This window comes from Amphibalanus amphitrite, unplaced genomic scaffold, assembly GCF_019059575.1.
Source record: "Amphibalanus amphitrite isolate SeventyFive unplaced genomic scaffold, NRLGWU_Aamphi_draft 000369F_arrow, whole genome shotgun sequence".
Lineage (NCBI taxonomy): Eukaryota > Metazoa > Arthropoda > Thecostraca > Balanomorpha > Balanidae > Amphibalanus > Amphibalanus amphitrite.
The window spans coordinates 528,871-551,001 of record NW_024881863.1 but is presented as its reverse complement, the minus strand read 5'-3'; the positions used below and the strand labels follow the sequence as shown (position 1 = coordinate 551,001).

The 22,131-nt window shown below is 57.4% G+C and overlaps 2 protein-coding genes across 6 annotated transcripts in view; one reads left to right on the top strand and one right to left on the bottom strand.

Moving 5' to 3' along the window:
- Positions 1 to 827, bottom strand: part of LOC122389744 (protein bric-a-brac 1-like) — a gene marked incomplete at its 3' end in the record, with an annotated part of 47,661 nt that extends 46,834 nt beyond the window's left edge. The window contains exon 1 of the mRNA XM_043382068.1: positions 64 to 827. The remainder of the gene's footprint in view (positions 1 to 63) is intronic.
- On the top strand, positions 471 to 21,210 carry LOC122389740 (protein bric-a-brac 1-like). Of its 5 annotated transcripts, XR_006258018.1 has the most exons (6): positions 471 to 682; positions 1,588 to 1,765; positions 2,188 to 3,049; positions 14,464 to 14,550; positions 17,397 to 18,187; positions 18,337 to 19,693. XR_006258018.1 is itself a non-coding variant. In XM_043382063.1 (5 exons), exons 1-5 carry the CDS (start codon positions 675 to 677, stop codon positions 20,623 to 20,625), a joined length of 1,554 nt encoding a protein of 517 aa, XP_043237998.1. In that variant the 5' UTR covers positions 471 to 674; the 3' UTR covers positions 20,626 to 21,210. The 5 variants fall into 5 exon arrangements, 4 of the variants coding, with proteins under 4 accessions (XP_043237998.1, XP_043238000.1, XP_043237999.1 ...); XM_043382063.1 differs by lacking the exons at positions 17,397 to 18,187; positions 18,337 to 19,693 and adding an exon at positions 20,207 to 21,210; XM_043382065.1 differs by having other exon boundaries at positions 17,397 to 19,693.
- The last annotated feature ends 921 nt before the right edge of the window (positions 21,211 to 22,131 follow it).

Sequence of the window (22,131 nt, the reverse complement as noted above, 5' to 3'; positions counted from 1 at the left end):
CAAAATGAAACGGCTTTGCAACGGTATTGCAAGGTCGTTGCAACAATCAGACATAACACTTACTTGATAAGTATTTGTTGCACTTCCTCTTCAATCACTTAAGCCTTGGTTTGATTCTCATTCAATGTTTTTGATTGTCATTTTCCGTCAGCTGCGGCCCACCCGCAGCCGCTCCCTTCCCGCTCCTCCTCCCGCGACGGTCGTCCGCTGTCTTCTCTCTTCACAGCTTTTGAGCAATTCCCACATTGCATGGACACCTTTTTATTTTTAACTCACTCCTTGGATTCGTCTTCCGCGCATGCCATGTGTGCAACAATCAAAGAAAGATGCCATTCAAAAGGCAGATAAGGTAGGTTGGCTCTTTTTGCAGCGAAATAACAAAAATTTGCAATTTTTGTTGTTATATTGCTTGATTTTGCCCCACCTCCTTCCAAATTTCTTCTGCTTTATTGCAGACAACTGTAAAAAGGCGAAGTCACTACCATACCGAACACGCTACTGGTCCATCCGCTCAGTATAGTGCCTTTGTCCTTGAGATTGGTTCGGTCGTCGGCTTTTCCTCCCTCCTGCAACGACAGCCAATCAGAAACCAGTGGGCGCATTGATGAAAGGTCCATTGCACCGAAGAAATCAACGGGAAGATGCGTTGAATTGCAACTGTATGAAGTCGGCCCATGAGAAGGTAAGGTAACTTTCTAGTTTTATTTCTATGAAAGTATCAATACGACAGTTGTTGATGGTAATAGTTTTGTGCAGTCTTTTTTCTCTGCTTGCCTTTGAGCTGCAAATGCGATTCAAGGGTCGAGTCGTTTTTGTCTACCTACGTTTCAAAATGGCGGAACGGCATGATCGCAAACACTAAATATTTGTGTTGTGCTGCTGTATTGTGTTAGACTTTTGCTGTTTTACACATTTCATGTGGCAACTTGGCATATTTTTGCGAAATTTCTTTTTTACGGCTGCACCAGTTATTTTTTCTAACCCAAACCTGTCGTTGAAGTGTCGGTTCTGCAGGCGCCTAGCTTCTGTGGACATGTTTTGTTAAAAAAGATTGCTCCTGGTGAGTAGACTGTACTTTTTCAGTTTCAAAACTTATTTCCTTTCATCATTGTGTCTGCAATTGGTTTGTTCCGCAGCTAGCATTCTGCACTTGTGTCAGTTCTATCCTGACATCAAGTTGATAAATTACGAGAGTGTTGTGCTAAGATACTTGCTATAACTGGTTATTGAAATGCTTTTTGTTTGTCACATTTGTCTTCTTAAATCCATGTCAAGCTTAAAAGAAGTTAACATTTTTAGAATGATGATTATTAAACTACGCTCATCTGCAAATGACTGGTTTTTTGTCTGTGACGTTGAACTCACCACGACGTTGGATTGGAGGTGGTCAAATCACACAGTGCAGTGTATTGTTACAAGGGACATTTAGTGTGGTGAGTGCTTTTGTTTCATTGTTCATTATATCAGTTTGCTTTGATCTGTTAGATAAGCGATCATCACTAAGCGTGCCAATGACCACAGCCCACAGGCTTTGATACAAAACCACTGTATCCCCAAAGCTGTCATGTTGCTCTGTTTCACCCTCAGATCCAGCATGGCTGACCAGCAGTTCTGCCTGCGGTGGAACCACCACCACACCACTCTGATCAACGTGTTTGAGTCGCTGCTGAAGGATGAGAGCCTGGTTGATGTCACCCTTTACGCAGAGGAGCGACCAGTGCGTGCCCACAAAGTGGTTCTCTCGGCATGCAGCCCCTACTTCAAGGTGAGATAAAGTCTTTGGTTTCATCTATCATGTGTTACCTATTTATATTTATTGGTAGATGTCCCTCCTTCAATATCTGATGTATTATTGCCATTTAGCCTCAAGGTTGAAGGTGCACAGTTGCACCCAACATTGATGAATGTGGGCACAGGTAGTTGTGATCTGTGGATGACACTTATCTTGGAACTCAGTGCAGTTGAATAATAGAGCAGAACTTAACATTCATGTTCACCGAAATGAAAAATTGGGATATGCTGAGCCCATAACTGGTCATTTACATTTTTTGTGACTGGGAATAATGTGATTTCTACATTTGAACTTCAGTTGTGGTGCTTCTAGACAAAATGATCTGGGCTGGGTTATTCTTGTTGGTGAACTCAACTGCATAATATTTAATGGCATTTATCTGTGTTCTTTTCCAGGCCATCTTTTCTGCACACACTGAAAACCACCCAGTCATCATCCTGAAGGATGTGCTGTACAGCGAGCTGCGCGCGTTGGTCGACTACATGTACATCGGCGAGGTGAACGTCAGCCAGGACCAGCTGGCCTCGCTCATCAAGTCGGCCGAGTCGCTCAAGATCAAGGGCCTGGCCGACGGTGTCAGCCGCAAACCGCCGCCGCCGCCGCCGGCCTCCCCACCGGCATCGCTGCCGAGTCTGCCGCTGCCCAACCTGCCGACAACGAGACTGCCGCCGACGGCGCCCCCGATCCCTGCGCTGGCCTCTCTGCCGCCGCTGGCCGCCCTGCCGCCGCTGCCGGGCCTGGCGCTGCCGCCTCCGCCGCCTCCGTTCCAGCACGGCCGCCGCTCGGCCAGCCCGCACGCGGTGCCGCCGCGCGGCTCGCCGCTGGGCCGGCCGGTCGCCGACCAGCTCAACGGGCGCGTCTCGCCACCGCCCACCAAGCGCGCGCGCCGTCCTTCGCGCGAGACGAGCCCGGCCAGCGGCGGCAGCCCGCCGCCGGCTGGTGATCAGCCGGAGCGACCCCCATCAGCACACTCGTCACCGAGCCTGCCGCGCATCCCGGCCACCATCACCCCGCTGGCGACGTCGCGGGCCGACTCTCCGGCCGAGCTGGACCTCAGCTGCCGACCCACCATGAAGACAGAGCCGGCCGGCGACGGGCGCGACGGAGACGAGGCCGACCAGAGGCCGCGGCCACGCAGCGACGACGCGGGCGACGGCGGCGACGAGCTGGAGCCGGCGGTGGACGAGGATCGCGCCGGGCCGTCGGCGCCGCTGACCGGCACCCCGGGACCCGATGTCGGCATGCTCAACTCTTCAGGTGAGTCCCGCGGGGCTGTGCTGGTGGTGGGGGTGGGTGGGGATGGGGGCTGTAGGTTTCGAGAGACGGTGGGATGATGTTTGGAGAAGAGTGGGATGGCATCTGCAGCTGGGTGATCGGAACAGGCCATTCTTAATCTGCTTATGGTTGCTGGTAGTGAATAATAGAAAGGCACTCTTTGGCGTTTTGGGTGTTGAGTTTGTCACAAATCTGAGGTCAGATTTTGTAACCAGTAAACCCAGGCCAAATATTTCCCTCTGAATCGGCAGGGTCACATTGCTTGGGTTTTGCGCTGTATCATTTCAGCCGTCGCCTCGTATTTACTACACATCACTCGTAGTCTGGCTGGATCACGATCACGACGGGTGTTTTGTTGAGTCATCGAGCTTGTGCTGGTTGTGGGAGGGAGTGGACGATGATAGGCAACCAGCACAACGCTGAGTATCTTTGTTTTTCTCCACTCTGTTCCACGTGCGTGAACCGCCCGGGCTATTATGGACTTGTTTCCGCCCCTTTCTTGTTTCCTTGGAAAAGGAGTCCTCCTTTACAGAAATTATTGTCCAGTCGCTCTTATGGGCAATAGGTATTATTGATGGTCACTTGAACCTAGCATGATATAGGTGCCTACATTCACATGAGTGTCTTTATTGAAATTTGTCGGACAAGTTTCAAGCTTCTTTGTTGTTTCCCAACAAATCACCACCCAATCTATCTGTCTATCTCGCCTGGGTTTTTCAACCCCTGCTGCGTTTCTCGAGCTCCGTGTGACCGCTACGGTAATCAGCCTAATCCATCAGAGTACCCGCGGGCCTCCATGGGCCCCAACTGGGTGCCCCCGAGGTGACAGACAGACAGACAGACAGACAGACGGACGGGTGTCCTTGACGCCTAGGTGGACGGGCGAGGTGAGCTGGGCCGCGGTGCGGAAAAGTCGCGCACTGAGGACACCTCGCTCGGCGGACGGGTAGGCTAATTAGGCGACTGCAGACGAGGTGACAGCGCGGGACGGATGGAGATGCTGCCGAGATATGGAGGAGATCGGAGGACAGGTCGTGATGAGTGGATTGATGAGGGCCGGGGGGGGGATGATGGGATGGCGCGCTGCTAGAGGTATCGCTCATGGTCCGCTGCAGAAGACCATATTGCGAGGGTCGCTACTGGTTCTGTCAGTACTGCTGCTGCTGCGGCTGGTATTGGTTTTAGCTTTAGCGCATCTGTTGTCCGTCGTTGTTTTTTTTTTTCGCCGATGTGGTCGATTTTTGTTTACTTCATGGTGCTCCTTCAAAAGTTATGCTCGTAGTGGGTTGCTCTGATGACCCCTGAATTGAATCGCAAATGGAAATTTCGTTCACTGTTGTGCGCGCTATTTGTTTGGAAGCCACCCGAGACTCCCGTTAGATACCCTAGTCAAATAACCAGGGCAAAAATGCGACCCTAATGTATCTTGCTGTCTTCTGGTATAATGTTGCTAGCTATTTAGGTCTGCTCGAGCAGGGTCATTGTGAAGGCGGTTTCTGCGGATTTAAAGTCAACTCCAACTTGGCTTGGCTGATGAAACTCAGTGGGCGCCATCTTCCCTAATTATTTGCTCTCTTGTGGCTGTGTGATGCTTCTAATTTTGTATATTGCATAGCTTAGCTGTTTCGAAATTCAGCATGTCGAGCTCGTCGGCCATTTGGCGGCAATGAAGCGAGATATTACATTCTGCCGGAGATTTATCTCCGGAATCGGGGCCCCTCAGTCTCGAGTGTGCTGGCAGCTGCAGTCCCGCCCATATCAGTGCCGTCCAGTCGCCATCCCGCTTTGTTTGCGTGTCCATCGGATGGTCTGCGCTGCACCTGCGCTGAGCACCGTCCAAGGCCGACGGCATTCCTCACGCAGTGCGCAGAAATTGCCACCGTTCCATCCAGCAGAGGACGGGTGGGTTCATGTATAACTCGGGCGTAATCCGCCCGGGCGATGGGGCCATGTGATTACAGAATCAGTTCACAGGAATTTCTGGTAACGTGATCTGGCATGTCGTTAAACCAGAAACTTTGTTCAGACCTCATTATTTTGTTCGGGACCTTGTTAATCTCGTAGCTCATTTTCATCAGCAATCATGATTCAGTGTATTCAAGAATAGAGTTGAAGCGCTGGGTTGATACGAGACCTCCGGTTGATGGGCGCCGTTTTCCGTTTGCCGTTGACACGCCGTTTTGGCTGCGTCCCGACGGTGGCGTGCTGTGTTCCATCAGTCGACCGTGGCCGCCGCTGTCGGCCGCTGCTGCCAGCCTCCTTTTTCACCGCCCCATTCCGGACGCGGTCCTGCCAGCAGCGACGGGCGCCAATACCGCCCTGCAGTGGGCCGGTCGGGACACCGCCCCGCGCCATACGCGGCAGGGCCGCGTCGGCGACTCGGTCATGCAATGTGTGCACTGCAGCCTCAGGACAGTAGACAGACGGGCAGATTCCCGCATACCATGGTGATCGTCGATCGTCTAGGATTGTTAGCGCCACTTTTCTTTCAAATATCCGCTCTCTGTTCCACTCATCTGTTTCTTTAGTGGTTCATTGCCGTTGGCTCGTGGTTCAGTTTCCCTAGTTTTGGGGAGGAGTGAGTGTCGACAGACAGCGGCTCTGGCAAACCTTCAGAGAAGATCGGCGTTAGGCGTCTCTCGCCGCCCTTCTGGCTGTCTTCCCTCCCTCCCCGGGATGCGTGCCGGCCCGGCAGGTGACCTCGGCGTGCGCTGCCGCGCGGCTCGCCCCAGGCAGTGACCTCGGCATGGGTGCCGGCCGGACGGACGGACGGGGAGCGCTGACGCAGCCCGCTCCGTCCGTCAGCGGCGCCGGCACCCGGCCAGCCGGCCTGCCTTGAACCCGGCGCAGAGCGGGATCAGGCGCGCCTCGTCTGCGGTTGATTATCCCCGCCACACGCTGCGCTGATGAGAGCTTTGTCCGTGGTGACGGACGGCGGTGTGGTTTTTGGTTTGACGTGTGGGATGTAGACTGCTAAGTAGACACAGTGCGTGCGGATAAGTTAAGTTGCTTTTTTAATGGCCAGCATCACATGCATGACTTAGGAAGGATAGAACCGTCAAGGGTAGAATGTGTTGCCCAAGCAACAAGGTATTATTGGTGTCTGATGCTGGGAAACAGTGGTCAGCAGCGCTGATCCCATCTCCCTCCATGCATTCAGTCTCTGACAACCTCTCGCTGTCCTCCGGCCCCGTATCTCCCTTGTCCGTGCCGTGATGGGTAGACGGGCCGTGCCGTGCTGGTAGTGCCGGTCAGTGACCCCGTCCACGGGCGGGCTCTGCTACCTGGCTGGCGTGCTGCTCTGTCGGACAGTGGCCTGTTGCTGTTGGCCGGACCGCCACAGACGGCCGGCAGTGACTCAGACTGAGGAGCTGGAGCTGCTGCAGTGGCTAGGTGGCTGTCTGAGGCAGCAAGGGATACTAAGGATACCTGGCAAGGTCTCATTGATGTCCGGCAGAGGCGGTGGACGGGCCGCCGGGCCCATCACCGGCCCTGCCGCTAGTGTCGTCGCACACTTGCCGTATGTGTTTACACGTGTGCGTGTGCCTATCAGCCGGCGCGGCCACACCTGTCGGGACGGCTCGGGACTGTGCAGCAGGCACGCTGTATCTGATAGCGGCGACTTCCATCGGCACTTCTCCGAATGTTGCCGTTCAGTGATATGGGTGGATCAGCAGCATTTGGACAAATATCAAAGCTGACTGATGGTCGATACTGAATGGAAAATCTTTTTTGATTTCTGTGTCGCTTTTTCTTTGGTTCTATGCACGTTAGTCCTGAGCTGCTCATTCAGAACAGTTTGTCGATATCCGTCTTCAGTTGACAAAAGAAAAACGAATTCTGACTTATTAGAAATTTAGGGATCTTTTCCTCCTAGCCACTCATGACCTCGGCTTTCTTTGGAGCTTTCCAAATGCTAATACTCGGTCGTCTCTTCTGCCACATCGTTCCGCGTCGCCCTTCTCTGTTCTCTGCGCGTTGCTCGCTGCTAGCTGAGCGGAGCGAGCCAGGGACGAGAGGAGAGGCGGCGGCTCGTCATGTGCGCCGCTCGTGCCGGCTGGCCTTGAGCGGTGCGCGGCGCGCCGTCGATTGTTTTCCATCAGCTCGCCGTGTGTGTGTGTCTGTGTGTTTCGGAGCCGGGCGTATCGCTGCCGTGCCGGCTGCCGTCCGTCACACGACCAACCGTTGCCATGGTGACGGGCGTGACGCCGGCAGTGGCGGGCGGGCGAAGTGCATCGCGCAGCGCCCGGCGGCTGGCGAACGGCGATCACCGTCTAATGGCAGGAAACGGACGGTTTATGGCGCGGCGGCGCTCTTCAGTTCACCGGTAATTGGTTCGGTGGTACACGCCGGCAGACAGACTCCGAGTCGGACTCGGAGTCGGACTGAGTCTGACCCAAACAGACCGAGCATGACTCCCGCGGCGCAGGGTCAGATGTCAGTGTCTGTGAAGATGACGAGCAGCTCAGACATTTGCATGACGTGCAAGTCATTCCAGTGACTAGCGGTTTCGCTCGGAGCCTGCGATGCGACCCGGCTCCCTTTCTCCGTCCCGTCTCCTCATAGCGCTCTCCTCCACGCGGTAATTATTTGAGTCAGGTAGTCTGTAGCCGGGTGATTTAGGTATGTAAAGCCTGCCCGCCACCGACAAGCCCTGTGAAGGGTGGGCTCGTCGGATGGGACGGCGTTGTGGCAGAGCTGCCCTTCCGTGGTTCGGCGACTCGTCTTTGAAGAGGACGGCTCACGCCCACTTGGACCGTGGCAAGGGACGATGACTGCTCGCTGTGGGGACGAAAGACGCCACAAAAAAAGACTGTCGCGCACGGCGGAACGTGGCATTGGCGCACAAAAGGCGTAACGAAGGAATGACGCGCATTTAGTGCGGGCCTTGGACTCCTCGTAGTAGATCTGAACAGTGTCGAAGCCTAGAGATGCGATAGTAAGATGCATCATAGACCTCGGGGTATATAAATCCATCTATGTGTTTATTCATTGTAGCCGCACACCAGAATTTTCGGTCTGGTGTCGCCTCTGGCTTCTTGGTCTCTCGTTTTACAGTGGTTATGGCATAGAACACGATACCTATCGCCCCATACTTGTTTGTCCCTTCCATTAGTAACTCGTTTTCACTCTGAACCGCTAGGGTCTAGGTTTTTATATTTTCTTTTTGTTCGGCCTGCCTGGGGTCAGTGCCGTTTTGCCTTTTTTTACAAGCCTTGAGCCGTGCGCTACTCGGCGTGGAGCGGAATCTGTGCGATGTTAATTTCGTTTATGTAAAACCACCGGTGGTGTATTTTTTATCGAACCTAACGGTACTGAACGTCATGAAAAAGCATGACTCTGGCGGGCACATGTGGCAAGCGTTGGGTGAAATGAGGTCACACAAACTGAGCCAGGCGCCACGCGGCTGCCACCTCTGCTGCCCTTGCCATGCGCGTCCTGCCTGCCGCGACTTTCGCGCCCCGCAACTGCCTTGTCCCACCGTTCTCTCAGTCCTTAGCTACCTCTGAGGCAGTCCCGGTCCGCGGGGCGGGGCGGGACTGCAGCCGACCGGACCGCAGAGGTTCCGACCTGCCATGGCTGGTCTCGCACGCTGGACCGCCCCGCCACAGGGGACCATTACGGACGGTGGGAACGGCCGGCGGCCGATCGGACCGACCAGCGCCGCCCGGTCCGGCCATTTGCATGTGGAGCTAGCCGGGGACATGGCCGGCCGGTTGGTAACGGCCTATGACCGTGTCTGTCGGCATGTGCCGGTTGTCAAGGCGGTTGACGTGTAGGCCACGGAACTGTCTTGTCGTATTGGTGGGATGTCTTGTCATGAGCGACCCCCACTCATAGTGGTGCATTTCGCTGAGGCATATGGGTTCTCTTTCTTCAAAGGCTGCATTTTCTTGTTGGTAATAATCTCGCAACTCTTTTCCATTCTTTGCTTTTCTCGAATTGGATGACAGAAGATGAGGGCTTCTCGTCCCCTGTGCAGCCACTCAGAATGTGAGCTGGTCGCTCGCCGAGTGCGGTATCCTGTAGGTGTGTCGAGCTGTGTGTGCGCCGCTGTTTATTTGCGGCGGCTCGGCGGCGGCGGCGGCGGCCCACGGCGCTGTTGGGGCAGGCTCGGCCGCCGCGCCGCCCCGGGGTGCCCGTGCAGCGGGCGGCGCGGCGGCGGCGGGCGCCTCTGCCGGTTTGGCCGGCGGCCGGCGGCTGCTGTCAGGCCGAGTGTTGGCCTTGGCGGCGACCACTGCCAGATCGGCCGCCTGCCTGCGCCGCAACCGTCCGGCGCGCAAGGTCACTCATGGAGCCGCTGCGTGCGTCACGCCCGGCGCGCTGCTGCACGGGCGGACAGAGCGAGAGAGAGGGAGAGAGCGGGCCGATAACTGGCAAGGGCAGCGCGCCATGGGCGCCGCCAGGGTCTGCAGGGACGGGGAGCGCGTGGGACGGTAGATGGAGCGACAGCGCGCTAAGGGAACTCGGCGGAATGGGGAAGCAAGGACAGATTGCCAGAAAGTGAAGCATAGCAGGAGCGATGCGAGGGAAGAGGAGTGGTTACAGGTCGATTTTTATCGATGGCCTAGCAAGATTGGTTTCGAGGGGCTTCAGGAGAAATCGGGGGACAATAATTGGTGACTCACGGTGATAAGCTCCACAGGATGGGGAGACGTGAGTGGCAATAATATGAATTGACTGCGCTGCACGAGGGAGGGGACATAGGAAGGGGACGTGAGCAGAATTAGGCGATGAAAAGGCTCGATTTGTGAAGCAGACTGTCTGTTCTGCCGGCGGTGACCGTTTGAGCGGCAGCAGCGTGAATACCAGCCGGGATCGGGTCAGGGCCGCCCGGAGCCCGCTCACGCGTGTCATGGACAGCCGGACAGTTTTGTCCTGAGCGGCGGCGCTCACCCCTCTGTCTGTCCCCTGGCTCTCCCCCTCTGCAGCGGAATAAATCCATTGATTCCGGAAAGGGCTCGACCCTAAAAATAGCCCGCCGACCGTGCGACCAGGCGGATCTGTGCGTGGGATTACACCCGACAGAGTCTCGTCCATACCCTGCTGAGTGGAATCGTTCTGCCTGAGCGGTTTCCCTGCGTGCACTGACAGTGCCCGGTCGGGTCGGGTCGGGTGGACTGATCCTTTCCGGCGGCCTCCTTTGTGTGCCATTTTGACTGGGCGTGTGTCCATCAGACTTCGGTCAGTCCCGGGACGCCTGGTCACGCCTCCCCACCTGGGGCAGGGACTTCGCGATGAACAATACCTGATGGAATGCAGTGGGGCCAATGGCTGGCGCTGCAGCCGAGGGGGCTAACCCCCGGCTTGCGTACTGCGGCCGCTGGTGTGCAGTTGCACCCAATGACCCCGCGACCGGGCACTGGCACTCACTGGGAACGACCCCGTATGGCTATCACCCGTACCCCAGCGCCGCCGCTGACCACTCGGCGGGTATTAGCGTCGCCATGAGCTGCTGTCAGCGCGCTGAGAGCGGTAACTGTCACCTCTGGTGGACACCGGGGGCCGTGTCTCCCGTCCCCGCCGACTCCACCGCCACAGCCCGGCGTGGGAGTGGGATCAGGACCGAACTGAGACGAGGAATGTGGTCCGTCCGGTACACGGTTTTGGCCAGGGTGATTTGGAGATAGCAATGGCTGGTGCGGTGTACTGGAGGTAATGCAGAAGCGAATGACGGCTGACACTGATCAGATTGTTTTGTGATCGTTTCGCAGGGTTTTGCAGTGATCGGTGAAATCAGTAAACGGATCAGCGAGTCCGTTTCGCAGCATTCGGTCGCAAAAGAAAAAGCTGGAGGCGAAACAGGTGCAAACCGACGCCCACGGTGGTCTTCTGCTCTCACTGATAAAAAATAAAACTGTGGTTCACCAGCTGAGCTAACCGTCACGTCACCAATCACCAAGTGATGTCAGTCACGTCACACCGAGTGGCGTTAGCTCGCGTCACTTTGTGACGCCAATTGACATTACAGGGTGTGCTGGCTCTGGTCTGTCTTTCCGCAGTTGGATACAACTGGCCAGAACAGAGAACATACATGACGCGCGAGAATAATTCATGGCTGGTCTGGGTGTTGTCAGGGGCCGATCTTTGCCACCAGTTTCTATGTCGGCCTGCCGGTCCGCTCGGCGACATGAGGGTTCACCCGGCGCCGCCGCTGCGCCGAGCCGCCGGGAATGTTGAACTTTGGGTTGCTCGGCCTTGGGCAGCCAGCTCTGTGCGGCGGGAGCGGGAGCGGCGCCCGCCCGCCCGCGCCAGCTCCCGTCCGTCCGTGCGCCCTCTCTCTCCCGCCCCGCCGGGCCCACTCTGCCCGCGCCGACCGACCCTGCAGCGCCGCCGAGTCATGGCAAAGAAAAAAACTGGCCGGCAGGAAATTCCTACGCACCGCGGAGGATGGGGGAAGGGGGGGGGGGGTTCGAACTGATGGCAGGCGGCGCCGGCTGTTTTTGTGAGCCTGTGCCGTGGGTTCGGCGGCACAGGGCGGCAGAGTCGAGGACACCCGCCCCTGCCCGCAGTGGGTGCCGCTGATGGGCGGTAGTGCACCAGGAGGACCGGCACCGCGGGGCCATAGGACACAGTCCACTGACAGCTAGAAACAGATGATTGGGGGGTGGGGGGGGGGATGGCCACTGGGGAGGTATCCATCCAGACGATCGTCGGTCTGGAATGTTGCGATGGAAGTCAGCACGTAAAAATGCTAAGAGCACGTAGCGTGTTTTACGTTTTTTGTTGTATTTGTAAAGACTTTCCTTCTTCATACTGCATGGAAACAGCGATCTTATCTGGGAATTCGCTACAGCAAAGCGGTGATTTGGTGATGTACCAGGCACCCAAACACTTGACATGATTGAACTGTGGCTCAAAGTGAGATTTAAAAAGAACCCTGATGTTAATAAAGAAGGAAAATAAAACAAAACACAGCAACTCATCGCTATGTGGCCCATTTCTTTGAAATTCACTGCCATTAAACTTTTTAATATCACTGTACTCTGTGGTCATAGCTCTGAATACGGTGTCCGTAAAAAATGTATATCTAAGCAGCGTTGCTGATCGTTTAGCACTCTGCCCTGTGGAGTGTTTGTTTTACTGAAGTGGGATCGGTCTCTGGTCTGTTCCCGGGCGAGCGGTGGGAGGGAGGAGGCGGGCGGTGCTGACCGCTCGGCGCGCGCGGCCCTGGCCCTGGCTTCCTGTCACAGTTTGGCGGCCCGTCTGCCCTGAATACAGTGTCAGTGGCGAGGCCGGCCGACCTGTCGGGGGCGGGTGCGCTGTGTCACGGCTGTCCACACATGGCGGCCCGCTGGGCCAGCCGGACCCAACGTCCGGTGCGGGGATATTGACACGGCCGGTTTGCGCCGACTGCTGATCGCGCCGGCCGCCGCCCCTGGTGTGAGTCGGTCTATTTGCGCTCGTCGCTTGGTACACGTTAGCCCTCTCACGGCACGGGGTACTCGACAAACTGAGTCGCGTGCCGGGCCCGGATAAAAAGCGGATGTGTGTTTTTACGCTGAGGGTGATTTGTCTTGGCTGGGGGATCGCGCCGCGGGGACCGGGTGGCCTGATGGCTCACTCAGTTCGTGACAGCCGGTGGGCGCCCGCCGCAGCTGCTGTCGGCCTCAGTAGCTTGGCTGGACGATAAAACGCCCCAGTGGAGCCGGCGAGTTCGCATCCCTGGAGGTGCCAACGTTTTGCTATGGGCGGTGGTAGCGGTTTACGCATTTCAGTTGTGTTTGATAGAGTTGTTTCCCTGACCGACTCCGACCATGAGTCGGTCCGCCACTGCCGTTGATTGTCTCGAAGTCCACGCCTGGCACCTCTCCGCCCGGTCCGGCCGAACCACGCTGCGTGGCAGCCGAGCGCGGCCGGCTATGATGTTTTTTTGTTCGGGCCGGCCCGGCTGTACCATTGTTATAGCGGGGCCACTGCAGGTCTGGCCGGCCGGCTGGCGCGGCGTCCCCTCTTTCCCCTCCCTCTGCACCGCTCTCTCTCTCTCTCTCTCTCCCCCTCTCCCTCGGCAGCGGTCCCCAGCGGACCATCACCTTGTCCCGGGCGGGTGTTGTTGCCCAGCAGCGGCACCTCTGCAGGTGACCGCGGACCCCCCCCCCCCCCCCAGCCCCGGGTCGGTGTGTACGACCTACCTTACCCTCGGCCCTGGCCGCCGCCCGACCGTTCATTGTTCCCAATGGCAGCGGTCCCTGCTGACTCTGGCCGGCGGCGGCGGCGGCATTTTTCGCTGAGACTTGTTTGCAGCACCTTTGAAGGGCGGCTGGCTGTTTGAGATGACGCCGGCAGTGGTTTTGACGGTGTGTTGGCTGGGGAGTAGCGGCTACTGTCGATTAAACGCCGCGGTATGTGATGTGAGCGGCAGTCTTTGGGGTGGTTGGAGCCTTTTGTCTACGGTAGTCTGCGGATGCATATCTTTGGCGTGATTTAGCCAAAGGCTGGTTAACTACCAGCATCTTTAGCGCTTTCGCCAGTCTGTAGGCTTGAGGGAAGTTTTTTTTTGGGGGGAGCCAAAGGTCTTTTTGGATGTGTTTGAACAAAACTGGGTGTCGTGGCTCGTGATGTTACAGTGGCAGTCACCAAAGACATTGCACTTTCGAACGAGATTAACATAATTGTTGGGAATTATCACAGCATTTATGATTTACACACTGTTTATGTCAAAATATCCACCTCGAAGCGTGTCAAATGGGACCCTCTACAGTTACTTGTGGCAGGCATCGCCTGCTTTGTGGCACTACGGAAGTGAAATGTTCCACCACATGCGTTACCTGGCTGTGCCTTCAGTCTAGCCGACAAGTGACTCGACTGCTAAAGTCATGGTCTGAGGATGAGAGCCCGTGGAGGAACGGTACCGAACGATACGATGGCCCGCTCGAAATTGGATTCACACATTTGTATCATTAAATCGCCGCTGCTCGTGCACGGAGTGGCCGAAATGCGAGAGGTACCGTTACTGAAATCGGTCGGGAGACCGAACCTGCCGGCGCCACCCGGTTGTTGGCCGAATTTGATGGCGATTTAATCGCCGTGCGCGACCGCCCGTGGCGAAATATTCGTTTCGCCTGTGCTGGCTATCCGGTTTTGTAGGTGCTGAATTAATCCGTTCGTGTGGCTGCTTGTCTGGTTCTTATTGCGCGTTTATACCCTACGACCTTGGAGCGCGAGTGGGGATATGTGTGGCTTATTTATCGGTGTGCCAAGTGGCACCTCTTGCGATCCAGTGCCAATCTGTTTACCCATATAGCATTAGCTTCCACGCCCCACAGTGACCCAGTCGTGTACCCTACTGGCGCCCAGCCCCTCTGTGCCCCCTCCCCCCCCCCCCCCGCCCGCCGTTTCCGGCGGCCGTGTGAGCCGCGCTGACAGGCTCTAACCGGGACCGTCTCCGCCGACAGGTTACATGAACTGGCAGATGGGTGGCGGCGACAGCGGCGGCGTGGACGTGCCCTTCATCCCGACCACGGACGCCGGCGGACCCCAAGGTAGCGTGCCGTCACCGCGCCGTGGCCCCACACACCCACACTGCCCCGCCCCGTACACAGGCTACCTCAGTACTCACACAGCCGTGGACACCACATGTGCTGCCCCGACCGCCCACGGCCGAGACACAGCTGGGCCGTCTGCAGCGGCCTATTTATTATTTACCGTCAACAGTCGTACCGGCATGGGGTCGTATGAATAAGGTAGCGATACTGAGTCAGGTGCCGCAGCCGCACCCAGCTGGAAAACGTTCCCCAGAAAAGAAGCTTATTTATAACCAATGTTTACCGTAATGGTTTTGTAGGCTGGGTTTGGGTTGGTGTTTTTGCGGTCGCTTATTTGATCGGGCGCATGGTTAGCGCCGCGGGGTTGTTTTTTGCTCGTACCCGGTCAGTTTATCGCTTGTGAAACATCTCAAGCTGTTTCCTCAGGCTCTGATTTGGGCTGTAAAACATCTGTACACATTGGTCGGACTAGATACAATGGTTATTTGTTAGAGCTTGTATGCCTTACTTTCATTAACTTTTAGCTAGACTTTCCGGAGTTAATCTTGAGCGCGGTCTACAGTTTTTCGAGTTGTGTAGCTTCCATCCAATGGTGAAATATGATGCAGTTTTCAGTTGTCAATTTCTAAAAAAAAAAAAACATCTTTCACCGAAATAATTTTTGGTCTGGCACAAAATCAGTGTCTAGACTATAGAGGGTGCGCTTTTTCTGATGGGTACGGTTCAGCTTCATGGCACTCCGTGTCGTGCCCTGCCGCGCGGTTACTATGGCCGCGGCCTCCGGTCCCTGCGTTAGCGGCCGGTGACAGGGGCGGCCGGCCGGTCGGTCCCGGCCGGTATCGGCTCACGCAGCCGGCCGCGGGGCGCGTCCTGCCACTGCGCGCTGCCCTGCCCTGCCGCCGCGGCACCCGACGGCCTTGGCAGAAGCCGCCCTGCCGCCATCGCCATGGTAATGGCTTCACCGCGGCCTCCGCCGCCGCCGCCGGCAGGGCGGGATGACGGCGCCGCGGCCCTGCTCGCCGCTCACGTGCAGGCTCGGCGCCGCACGGGTCCGACTGTGGGGACCAGTGGAATGGGGGCAGGTCGGAAGACCGGGCACGCCACAAATTGAAATTGGAGTGGTGTGGAAATAGATGCCAGTGGGGCGGACAATTGATTCAGTCCAGGTCGAAAACGGCCGCAGGATATTGATGTTTGGCTCTCTCTTTTTGTCCTGAAATAGACAGAAATAAGATTTAGTTGTTTCGACACAGTGCTTGTCAGTAACACTTTTCCTTCCCTGTTTGTGTTTTTTTTTTCAACAATTTAAACACAACGTGCGGGGAAGTATTCTTCACACACTCTGGGTTATGACTAACAATTGTCGTGCGCATGACTACTTAGATAAGAGTTTAAAGTTCTTGCAGAAGCACGGGAGTAATAGTAGATAACCATTTTTGTCTTGTCTGGAACATAACCACCAGTACTGGATAGTGTGTACGATACCCATAGAACCTCACCATCCCAGAACTCTACTGGGACATTGCGCGAATTCGCTCGACAGCCAATTTTCTGTGTCGATTTCCCGGAACTGTCTGGAACACAATACAACAGCAGCAGCGCTGCTGACTGGCCGTCCCCCGGAGCTGGCCCCGGCAAATTGCCAATCAAAACCCCACCTCCCATGGCGCTCCTGTGGCGGCAGTGCCCCCCAGCGCCCTCATCCCTCCCCTCCCCTCCCTGCGCGACTGAGTGGGTGTTTGAGCACGGTGATGGGTGCACCGGGTGTCCACTGGGTGCTGGCGGGTGTGTGCTGCACTGCATGGGTTCCACTGGGTGCTGGCTGTGTGTGTAACACATTGGGTGTCATGAGGTTTTGGTGGAGGATGCCGTCGCCACCACCGCTGTAGGTGGCGCCACGTATCGGGTGGCCGCCGCAGCTCGCCCCTCCCTCTCTAACTCTGTCCCCCACTCTCAACTCACGGTGTGCTCTGCTGCAACTCTCACTGCGTGTTGTCTCACTCGGAGCACTGGCGATGGGTGTGACACCACCTCTGCCGCCCGCTCCGGGCGCACTTCTCTCCGCTGCGTGTGCCGGTTGTGTGGGGTGCGTATGACGCCGATATGTGGCCGCCCGCCCGCCGTCGGAGCTCCCCCTGTGTATGCCGGTCGCGATCAACGCCCGCCGGGTGTGTGTGTGCGTCTGTGTGCTGCACTTCAGCAGAGGACGGGCGCCGGACGAGCGGCCGAAGACAGCGAGGTGCCACGCGGCGTGGAGCAGCGCGGCCGCCCTCCTCGACCAACCGCCGTCCTCTCCGTCACACTCTCTGCCTCTCCCGAACGTCCGGTCAGCACCCTACGTCCCCGAGCCGCCGCCGAGCCGACCTGTAGACCGCCGCATGTACGACTGACCGCCGACCGGCACCGGCTCACCCTGCGCTGATGAACCGCCGCATGTTACCCCACCCCACCCCAACCTGCCTGCCTGCTGCATGACCAGCCCCTAGCGGTGCCCTAGCCTAGTCGAGCCCCTCCCCAGTTGCCTCGCTGGGATGAACCCTACGCAGCCGTAGTGCCGTAGACGGCGGTATGTTTTGTTTTTGGCGCTGCTGCGTTCAGTTGCTGCCGCCGTGCCGTAGGTTTAGGCCGTAGCGGCCGTAGTTTGGCCGTAGCTGGGCCGTAGTTGGTCCGGCTCTGAGACCGCCCTGCCACCCGTTTTTGTGTTCGATTCGATCACTGTGCAGCCGCTGACGTTATGATTTGTTTTCTCTCTCTCGCTCCGCTCTGCTCTGCTCTGCTCTTTTCTCTCTCTCGGTTGCTGCGTTGCGTTCGGCTTACGTTTGTGTTCTCCTGGCTCGTTGCAGATGCGTTCCTGCACCGCGCCCTGAACGTGCGCTTCCAGCAGCTGCTGCAGCAGCAGCGCTACGACCAGCTGCTGGCGCACGGCGCCGCGCCGCCCCCCGGCCCCGGCCCCGGCCCCGGTCCCGGGCCCATGGGCCTGCCGCTCCTGCTCAGACGCGAGTCGCCCACATCACCGTGCAAACAGTACGCCTGTGAAAAGTGCGGCCGGCAGTACGCCTCCAGCGGCAACCTGAAGCGGCATGTCAAATACGAGTGCGGCGTCGAACCCCAGTTCCAGTGCCCCGTCTGCAAGAAGAAGTTCCAGCACCGGCACTCGGTCAAGATTCACGTGGTGTCCACGCACAAGTCGGAAAACCCGGAGTTGATCAAGGAGTATCTGATGTAGCGGGACGAGACGCGCTGAGTCGCCGCGCTGCTGGCGACCGGCTGGGCTGGTTCAACCACCTCAGGGAATATGCAAGTACATAGCGGGTGCTCTGAAAGCGCTGCCATCGCCGGCGGAGAAAGGCCGGAAAGGCGCCGGTCTCCGCCACTACGGACACCCCGCGGAGCCTGGCGGACTGTGGTGTGGTCTGCCCTTCACAGGAGACCACGACAGTGTTGTTGTTTTAGTGCAAAACGGACTCTTCTGCGGGCGCGCCCCGCGCAGGGCACTCGCAAGCCAATCAAGAAGCCCACTAGCGACATACGGTTACTTACCAGCAGGGATTTTAATTGCATTTATTTTAGATTCTGTAGATTTTGACGGCGCGCCGCCGCGGCCGGCGCCGGGATGAGTTGCGTCGCGAGATTAGCTGTCGCTGCGCCGGCCGGCTGACGCAGGACGGCGGTCTCCGGGCCGGACGGGTCAGAGTCAGTCGTAGAGTCCGGGCTGCCCTGTGGCGGTGAGGCCCTGCGGCTGACTCCCGCCCGGCCCGGCGCCTCAGTCTCCCCGCACAGCCGGCCGGCGCGGCGTGAGAGCGGCGACTTCGGGTGTTCTCGAGTTGTCTCAGGGATATCCAATGTATTCGGCCTTATTCGCCTCAGGGAAGCGTGCCGGTGCAAATTTTGTATTAGATTGTAGAACTGTTTGTGTGCTCTGTGTGTTCGTTCGCGCGATGACGGATTGTGTCCGATTGTGTTTGTTTTGTCTCAGGAATATCGACTATTGTCGGTAGCTGATTGGCTCAGGGACTTCGATGAACTTTGATTACCTATTGTCTCAGGAATGACGGCATTGTTTGCCGCGTGCGAAACGTGTCTCAGGAAATGTTGCCCCGTTTGTCATATTGATAACGTCTCAGGTTTTGTTCCCGTTTAGTCCGTCTGGTGGACTGTTCCTGCAATGTCGACCTCAGCAGCTGGCGACGGCCCGCCTGGGGCGCACGCTGGCCTGCCCCTGGCCTGATCGCCTTAGTACAAACCCTCGCTTGCCCGACTGATCAGAGGTGGCCCCGGCCACCCCGCCCCGTCCACTAGAGTAGTCACTCTACACCTTTATAGAGTTCGGTGCTCTACACTCTCCACTACCCCAGCCCACTCCCAATCAACCCACTCAGGAAACCATGCGTGTATGGGGCACAGGTGTAAAGCCGTGTTCAGAGATAACCACCCGAGCGATGACGTGTTTTACTATGTACTGGTACGCGGGTGTGATGAGGTGATTGAAGCGTTGGTAATTTTACGTCGGCGTCTGCCGTTGTTTGAGGGCTGAAATAGTCTACCTGAGGGGAGAGAGAGTGAGAGAGAATTGGTGCCGAGGCCTGTGGCCGTGGATTGTGACGGGTCAGATGGGTAGAGGGAGGGAGGGACAGTGACCGCCGTGGTGCCGCCGCTGTACTGTAGATAGTCGGGTCGGCAGAGTGGGGAGGGAGGGGTGGTGAAGTGTCCAAATCAAAAGGTGCCTGCCTGCCATGTTTGCGTTGTGAGCGGTGCGGTCCCGCCGGCCGGCCGCCGCCTGTCGCCTTGTGACGTTTCAACGACTCGGCGCCTGTGCCGCCTCCGTGTCCGCGGCGGAACTGGCGTCATCCTGCGCACCCTGTCCGCCGCCGTGTATCTGTATCTGAGCGGACAGAGTGCCGTCGATACCGGGTGTGCACTCGTGTCTGCTGAGCCATCACGTTCTACACCCTGAGCTCGCCCTGGAAGACGGCTCGAGGTTCGAACCCCGGCCGCCCTTTCAGCGGGCGCGCAGGGAGAGCGCAGGGAGCGCGAGTCGTCTGCTGAGCGGCCGTTAGTCTTCCAGTAGGTGTCGGTGAAGGGGCGGCGTGCTGCCGGAAATAATGTAACATAGAAATACAACAATAAAGTCAAATCCCTGCCGGAGCGTTTGGTGAGACGGCTGTGGTACTGACTGAGATGGGGTGGCTGTGAATCGTAGGGAGAGCTTGGAATCTGAGGGACGATGATTATTAGTTAGTTGTAGGGGCAGACCGATGAAGCTCCTGGGTTCGTCGCCTGGGCGATGGTGAAACTCAACTCATGATATCGAAAGGATACTGTTAGCTGGGCCAATGAATAGAGTGACTAGCTCAGCAGTCGGGAGCGCTTCGGGGAGAAGACCTTTAGAGATGATAATAGCGGTGGCAACTGCATGTGTAGATGATGCAAGTGTAGGTATACCCTGGTGTAGATGACCGTAATTTCATATCGCTATGTCCTCTCGCCATGTCGACTGTGTAAATTCCAACCGATCCGTGAACCATTATTCCTACCCCTTTTAAGCTGCCAGGTAGGTATCACCTGAAATACTCGGCGATCTTTAACCTTCGCCCGACGTACTGTGCGTCCTCACAATGTCTCACACCGGCGCTCATTGACTACTGTGTTACAGACAAGTTCCTGTCGACGCTGCGGCACTTCTTGGCCGGAGAGGGCGGCGGTGCGGCCGGCGGAGGAGGAGGCGGTACCGGCGGCAGCGGCGGCGGCAACTCGGCGCCTCCCCAGTGCCAGCGCTGCGGCCGGCTCTACAGTACTCGCGGCAACCTACGCCGGCACCGCGAGTACGAGTGCGGCGTCGAGCCGCGCTTCTCGTGCTCCGGCTGCGGCCGCAAGTTCACGCACAAGCACCACATGTCGAGTCACGTGCACTCTGGACGCTGCAGTGGCGCCGCCTGGGCCGCTCAGGACCAGAAGGCCGCGTCCGCCTGGTCGGGCGGCGGCGGCGCCGGCGAGTGGCGCCACCTGGCCGAGTCTGACGCGGTCGTGCTGCCATCTACAGGCGGCGGCGGCGAGAACGGCGGCGCCGTGTAGTAGTGAGACGCGCCAGCGGAGCGTCCGCCGTCAGCGGAGTGTAGCGCGGAGTGTCCGCCCGCGGCGCGGCGCCCAGGCCGGACATTAGCTGCTTCCAGAGGTAGAGAGCGCGGGGTGTGCTGGTGCGCGGCCGGTAGCGTCGTCGGCAGCGTCGGTAGCGGTGACGAGCCCTCAGTTTCTTCCAGCCCGGATCTGTGTACAAATAAAGCGGTGGCAATAGTTTTATAGGATGGTCGTATGGTAGCCGTGTTGTGCTAGTCTGTGTGCTAGCTGCCTCCAAAGTCCGTATGACGGACAACCCGTAGAATCAAAACAAACGAGTCTGTGCATGTTGTGTCTGTGATAAAACTATGCGAAGTCGTGTGTCGTCACAAATAGAATGTGTGGCAGAGTGATAGTGTTTTGTTTGCCACGCAGAATCTCTGCTCAGCTGTCGAGCTTTATATTTGTCTTTTTGTGTATTCATCGAACATCGTGCTCTGCTATGTAGTTTTCTATTTATTGTTTTTCGCCGCAGTCAGCGGGAGGCCTCGGTTGTGATCATCTTTGTTTTGTCTTTCTAATAAGAGTCGATTTATCATTTTATCTTTTGTTTTATTTCTGCATTATCCGCTCGTGGTTTTCACTCACACGATCGAATGCCCGAGATACGTATGAACGAGTGTTCGCAAGACTACCGCCAACGCTACTGTCACTGTCCACCATCCCAGCCGATGTTATCCCACCCTCTCTCCTCCCCTCCGCCCTCTCTCCAAACCCCGCCTCACTGGGGCAGTGGCGCCTCCACGATCACAGCACCCCCCTCCCTCCTAACAGTGACCTGGCCCTCCTCCACTCCGGGAGGCAGAGTGACCCTCCTGTAGACCCTCCTGCTGAACCTCCCTCCATCGGTGGTCCTCTCCTGCTCTGCCTGAACCGTCACAGCTCCGTCCGCCACCGTCACTTTAACCTCGTCATCAGAAAACCCCTCCACGTCTGTCTTCATTCGAAACGCCGGGTCGGTGGAGGTGGGGAGTCCGGACTGAGAGTCGGTGACTCCGGACCGAGAGTCGGTGACTCCGGATGAGGAGTCGGAGTCAGAGGCGCCGCTTTGACTCGGTGAGGAGTTTGAGTCGCGACTGTTGCTGTCCTCAGAAGCTGTGGTGTTGGGTTTGGTTGCCTCGCCAACTGCTGTAGGATTCGCTTTTCCGTTTGACTTTCCTTGCGGCGTATCAGAAGATTTCGCCTCTGATCCTGCAGATGTATGCAGCTCCTGTCCCTTAGGGGTTGATCCCTCTTGCTGCGTCTTCTGTCCTTCCGGTCTAGGTGAGAGCACACCGCTCAGCACCACCTGCTCCAGTAACCAGCCGGGTCTCAGCGCCACCCCTCCGAACCCCAGCGGCCAGCGGGGGCCGCTAATCAGACTGAGGGGGCTGCTCCACCAACTCAGGGCGCTGGGTAGCGGGTCCCAGAACAAAGACCGGGGGTAGAGACGCACCGAGACGGCGTCCACGGTCAGACGGTACC

What these genes read in the sequence shown, in the direction of transcription:
- LOC122389740 (XM_043382063.1), top strand. An exon ending in CGGCATGCTCAACTCTTCAG is followed by an intron (nt 3,050 to 14,463) that starts GTGAGTCCCGCG and finishes CTCCGCCGACAG; the next exon opens with GTTACATGAACTGGCAGATG. An exon ending in GGACGCCGGCGGACCCCAAG is followed by an intron (nt 14,551 to 20,206) that starts GTAGCGTGCCGT and finishes ACTGTGTTACAG; the next exon opens with ACAAGTTCCTGTCGACGCTG.